This window comes from Mchenga conophoros, linkage group LG13 (assembly GCF_057382185.1).
Source record: "Mchenga conophoros isolate Kocher_MC1m ecotype Shallow Benthic linkage group LG13, M_conophoros_male_GT1.1, whole genome shotgun sequence".
Lineage (NCBI taxonomy): Eukaryota > Metazoa > Chordata > Actinopteri > Cichliformes > Cichlidae > Mchenga > Mchenga conophoros.
This window is the reverse complement of record NC_140538.1, coordinates 19713967-19720223: the sequence shown is the minus strand read 5'-3', so window position 1 is coordinate 19720223 and position 6257 is coordinate 19713967. Positions and strand designations below refer to the sequence as shown.

Genomic DNA, 6257 nt, shown 5'->3' with positions numbered 1-6257 from the left:
GCAAAAGGCTGCCTGCTGATCTGAGATCAATTATATCTGTGTGTACATTCAAAAACAGACAATTTCAATTACACATGTCTACAGTTAGCAGGTGTTGTTCCCCTTTGCTGTTTTCACTGCTCTGTGGCATTTTTTTAATGTCTTCTTGTTCCATATTAAGTACATCAAGTTCTCATAAGATGAAATGTGCTATATAAATAAAATTGCCAATTGAGGTATTTAGACATGTTCAAATGACCAGATGAAGTGGAATGGTTGTTGGTGGCAAATGGGCTTTGAGAAACTGCTTATCTGCTGGGATTCCCACTCTATGCTTTATGGAGATTGTTCAGAAAAATGGAAAAATATTCACTGAGTGAAAGTTCTCTGGGTGAAAATGTCTTGCTGATGCAAGAGTATAATAACCAGACTGCTTCAAGTTAATAGGAAGGCAACAGCAACTCAAATAACCACTCATTACCGCCAAGGTATGCACAAGAGCATCTCACAACACATCAAACCCTGAAGTACATGTAATACAGTAGCAGAAGACCACACCAGGTGCCACTCCCACCAGCTAAAATCAGGAAACTGTGCAGCGTCAGTCTCATTATAAATGGACAATAGAATATTGCATCATTTGGTCAGTGAAGCCTTAATTTCTGCTGAAACTTTTAGACGTTAAGGTCAAAATTTGACGTAAACAGCTTGAAAACATGAATCAACAGTTTGGGCTGCTTTCGTGGTGTTGTTGTCACACAAGACCTGAACAATTTTCCAGCACTTTTCTTAATCTATGCTACAAAGCTCTGAGGCAAAAGGGAATCCAACCCAGCAAGTGCACCCAACAAAGTGGCAGGCGAGTAAGCTTATTAACAAATATAGTATTGGTCAGTTCAGCATTCAAAACTAAAATGCGCCCTGAAGTAAAACTAAGTAATACCAACATTACATCTCAGCAAACATCTTACACACCACTGCATGCAGAACGGCTCACTGACTCAGTTTTACATAATGAACGACAACTTTGACAAAACAATCTTTAGTTCTTTTAAATTGAGTTTAAAGAGTTCACTCAGTAGCTGTTTTTCTTTCGTAGCTCTAACTCACATTTCATGGTCTTGTGGAAATGGTTTCGCAGTCAAAGCAGCGACTGAGTGCATGATGAACCTTCCGATTCCCTTTTTTTAAAGACAGATTTTTATATTTTTTCCACTATAAAGAAAGAGGGGGGGGAAAAAAAGCAGCATCAAGTACATGACTTTAAACTCACCAAACTAAAAATCCATCCATCAATCACCTGCTTAACTGGGAGTGAGGGGACCTCCAGCTTATCCAGCTGTCACTGGAGCTAGGCAGAGTAAACCCTGGAGAGGTTTCCAGACTATCACAGGCCTTCACCTCAAGATTTCACTAACTTAACCTGCAACAGGCTTTTTCTAGAAAAGCTCAAACTTTTTAGATTGAAGGAAAAAAAACAAGGATGCTGGCTCATTTAAAAAGAACTAAACATTGCCAAATCCTCCCACTGAAAAGCTAACACTCCGTAATGACTGCAAATCATTTATTCGATCTGAAATAAGGACTGAGACAGTTATCAAATACATTTTGCTAATTTTAATACAGCTCAAGGGTGAGATGTACAAGTATGCATTATTAGATGCTATCTAATCCTTAAAAAGAAATAAACTACGTGCACGCAAATCTCCAAATTAACCAGAGCTGCCTCTGGTGAGGCGTACTGAATAACAAATGACACTGCTGCAAATTTAGTCCCCTGGGTAAATTTATGCTGCATTAGGACAAAAAGATACATCATGCGCTGAGCAGAAACGAACAATAGAGTCAGAGAAGTAATCATTACCACTGATGAATAACCTTTTGATTCGCTGTGGTGCTCTTTCACATCCCAACAAATAACAATTGAGTATTTTTTTTATGTTTTCTGTAACTGGCTCATAGTTTAAGCTCAAGGTGCCTCTTTAAATTTTTTAAGTGTTAGTCAATATTATTTGCCTGTGCATGGAAAACAGATGAACTTGGGGATTTTCCAGATTGTAGTGCATTCACAAAGCCGCAGTAAAGGCATGGACGTCACTTTCCATATGAGGCTTCTGAAACAAATGCTGCGATTACGTCTTGGATTATGTTTCTCACCCTTTGCGTAATGCACCATCCCCACAGTACACCCCTGGTCCATGTAATGACTACAGGAAGAGAAGAAATCACACAACGAAAGCAAGTTCATGACTAATGATTGTAAATCCATTTGAAGGAGATAAACAGTCCTAGTCAAGTGCCTGCCCACAGTCTAAGAAAGTGCCAGCTTTGTCAGATGTAGTCATGCTCCACCAAATATTAAACATCAAGGGTTTCTTGCTGACAGCAGCCCGGCTGTGCACTGTTATCCAGTTGCCTTATTACACTGAATAAATCCTCTCCATGTCAAGCACCATGCTTGGATTTTAAGACCTAATTTAATTCCAGCCATGTGCAGCTCGGGCGCTCTGATGTTTAAAGTGAGAGACACTGATGCAGGATGCTTTGCATATGCCACAGGAAGTCGTGAAACAGAAATGTGCATTAATGGTACAAATAATGTTTTGGTCATCATCAGGGACATTTGTCTTAAATTCATCTATGATTAAATTACAGATTGAGGTTTCCACAAAATGACCCAAATGTTTCCTCCAGCCTCCTGAAAAATGCATTTACATTCATAAACTAACACTGCTGTCCCTCTAATTGGATCCAAAGTTAGCAGTCTGGTAAAGTGCATAGTATGAGGGGAGATAAGAGCACAAAACTGTACCTCCTAAAGAACCGAGATTGGAGGAGTCTGTGTTGCTAATTCCACAGCAGCACAAAAAGGTTAAGACTTTTAGACAGCCACCTTTTTATTTTTTTTAAACAAATTATTGAACTGAGGCTCAAGAGGAAAGTGAGGAAATATCTCTTGACCACGTATGCTTTGAATAAATTGCATTGTGCACTAGGAGGCAATATTCCAAGGCAGCATAATACAAGTGTGGAAATTGTTTATTTTCATCTGCCCTCCTGCCACCATTCATCCACACTGCTGCCAGCAAATACAATGACATTGTTTTTGAGACAGCTGGGAAATGTTCTAGTCATCAACCCCCAAACCATGTCTCTGCCAAAATACTGTGCACTGAGAATATAAGCCATCTGAGTTCAGACCAGAGTAAAAACAAAGAAGGAAAACAAACCAAGAGAGCAGTTTTAACGCATGGTTAGGCAGAAATAAATGCAGGATCACGGACATGTGAGCAAAGAATATCATACAGCGGAAAAAAAGAAACGTCTGTGTGAATTTTTGAAAGGTTGAATCAAAACCTGCAATAAAGAAAATAGAAAAAAAACATTTTTAGACAAAATACAAAAGCTTACTGTTTCAATTATAGATTTTTTTAATGTTATTTTTGGTCATAATCTTTCTATTTTTCCTTTCCATGAGCACTGTGGTGCACTCCTTTAATTTTCTTCACTTTTTCTCCCAAAGTCTGCTATGCTGGAATTAAAAGACTGAAAGACAGATTTTCAACTTTAATACTTAAAGTTGAAGTTTAGGGAATTTGTAAGATTCAGCAGAATTCAGAGCATGTCCAGAGATACAGAATTATTTGTATGTGTATTTAAACATTTGAGAATCAGGCCTCTTGAAAGAAAGATTCCAAATCTTCTGTCATCTCGGCCAAATGTTGGGAGGTGTTTGCTGCCACCTCTTGAGTTCCGGTTGATCCTTTGGAGGCGGAGTTTTCCTGTGACCTCTGCGGAGCATCCATCTCTCTCTTTATGTCCTTGCCTCCACCCAGAAGTTTCTGGCTCTCCAGAAAGTACTGGTTAGGGTGATTGAGTGAGAAAGATGAGTCTTCAATCTGTTAATAAAAAAAAGAGAAACCACAGGAGAAGGAAGGTCAGGAGATAGTAAGAACAGCAGGTTTAGTTTTCACAAAAGTGGCAGGTTGCTAGGGCAATGATTGACTGATTCAATAAAATGTCACCTTTTATAAGACGGTCATTTAGCATCTCCGTCAGTAAGGGGGATGTGCAATGGTTTACTAATTTACTAACTATTTACTAATGAGGACAGGAGGCTTTCACAGCCACATTAGTGCGCAAAGTCACCTGCTAACTATTCTATCGGAGCACAGTGAAAAGATGAAATGGCCTTTCAGGAAATAAAAATGTCAAAATCATTCATGATGAGTAAAAAATCCATTAATCAATTAGTGGATGGAATACAAATTCTCTTTCTGTGACCTTTTCTGCGATTTTTTTAAAATAATTAAGTAATTTGATTGATGTTTTCAAAACATTTCAATGTGGAAAAAGTAAATGATTTAAAATACCCAAACAGCGTGTCAGCATCTTCAGTTACCAAGGAGATATTTCACTGGCTATTCGTACCTATTGAACCACTAGAGTACCGGCCTTCCTTTTAATAGTATTTTAAGGTATCTGCAAGTAGTAGACCTAAATGCTAGTCCGTCAGCTCCTAACATTTTTTTTTTGAGTTGTTGGGATGATAAAAATTTAAAATGTGCATTCAGTCTGTATATTGCCATGTGAGGCAAATAAATTTATTTTACACATGACTGCAAAACATACTGTTTGCTATTTTATTATTTGTTTGCCTGGAGAAAATAAATGTACATGTAATGACTTTAACTAAACAAGTGACCCACAAATTCTAAATAAAAAAAACAATAAACAACCCAAATAGCCCTGGGAATTTTCCCCACAAAAGGAACATCAGAGCAGATGTTCAACACCAGCACAGTTTATATCAGTGAATCAAATTTTGTTGCACTACTTAATTATACGGATAATAATGACAGCAAAGATATATTTTACCAGTAGTAACTGTTTCAAGTGGTAAGATTTTCAATATGTAAAAATCTTCCTATAATGAGCAGCAAAAAGATAAGGCACAAAATAGACTAAGTAAGTCAATCTTTAGCAAATTAGAGTAAATTAGAGTTCTAATGTATATTGAAATAAAAATAATTGACATTATTTTTTAAAAAGAAGATATGAATGTAAAGTCCTGGAAATCTACAGATTTAAGATTGACATGTAACATGATAAACACAGGCTAATGGATCTATGGTTTAAATTAAGACCATGCTGAATTGTACTACTAGATGTACTATTAATGTACTCAGCAATACACACAGGGATTCACATCCCAAACCCAGCAGACCATTGTTTCGTTTATACTGCTTTAGTAGAGTGAAGAGATATAAATCACTGACAGAAAGACTGAATTTTAAAAATCTATCTAAATTCATGTAGTGTACATTTGTATACATTGAGTCCATTTAAATAAGGATAGGAACTTGTAATAACACTAAATAGTTACCTTACTAAAAGTGCAATGAGTCATTTTCCCCTATCAGCATTAATTGTAGTGATGCCTTCCTTTTGAAACTGAACACAATCACCTGTTGGTTTGTGAGCTAGTGGTTTTAGGCCTCATGTGAGGCCTGGATCTTCTCATTACGCACCGAGTCAAATGTCAAACATGAAGCTGCCACATCCTGACTCATACCTTGCTGTTAATCTTAGTATAATATAAGTATATGTAAAGATGTGCTTAAGAGGATAGACTCAGTATTAAAGTGTTTATTAAGGTAGGATTAGATGTAAAGTTTGACTTGTTCCTGAAGCCAGAGGCGTTGCCCCCTGCTGGTCATTAGAATGAATGAACTGACCTCTACTGTCCATTCACACTACACCAAAAGCTGTGTAAATGCAGTGCATCCATGTGTGCAAACTCCAGCTGAATGACCTGAACAATCTGCAGTAACAAGAAAATGTGTTGTCACTTTCAGTCCTAGCTTTGCTGACTGAACAGGATGATGACTCACGCACATAAAACAGCTTAAATTAAATAAGCATCCACAGGGAGGCAAAATAGATTGGAATGCTATAATAAACCTATGAAAATTAAGCGGCTGTGACAGACTGCTAATGATGGATGGGATGACAGTTTTGGGTCTCTCCTGAGCCTTCATGCATGAGATGCAAGGACCAAACCCCTGCCTCTGACACAGGTACCCCTGCTTACTCCCTGCATCAAATGACTCCACTTACATTGTGTGTCAGCTCAAAGTATTTCTGGCATGCCAGCTGGTAGTGCATTCCTTTAACCAGCTCCAGGATCTGCAACAAAAGGCACAGTTCACAAAAATTAAGGTTAAACTTCTACACCTTAGATACTGATACAGCAACTCTACAGAGAATACTGTTGC

The 6257-nt window shown here is 37.8% G+C and overlaps 1 protein-coding gene across 2 annotated transcripts in view; it reads right to left on the bottom strand.

The window, feature by feature from the left end:
- Window positions 1-2858: 2858 nt before the first annotated feature.
- LOC146561211 (DNA primase large subunit-like) overlaps window positions 2859-6257 on the bottom strand; it is a 38569-nt gene continuing 35170 nt past the window's right edge. For both annotated transcript variants that reach the window (XM_085297083.1, XM_085297082.1), the window contains exons 13-14: window positions 6100-6168; window positions 2859-3878 (exon numbers count right to left, since the gene is read on the bottom strand). In XM_085297083.1, coding sequence (XP_085153209.1) covers window positions 3651-3878; window positions 6100-6168 — 297 coding nt within the window. In that variant the 3' untranslated portion in view covers window positions 2859-3650. The remainder of the gene's footprint in view (window positions 3879-6099; window positions 6169-6257) is intronic.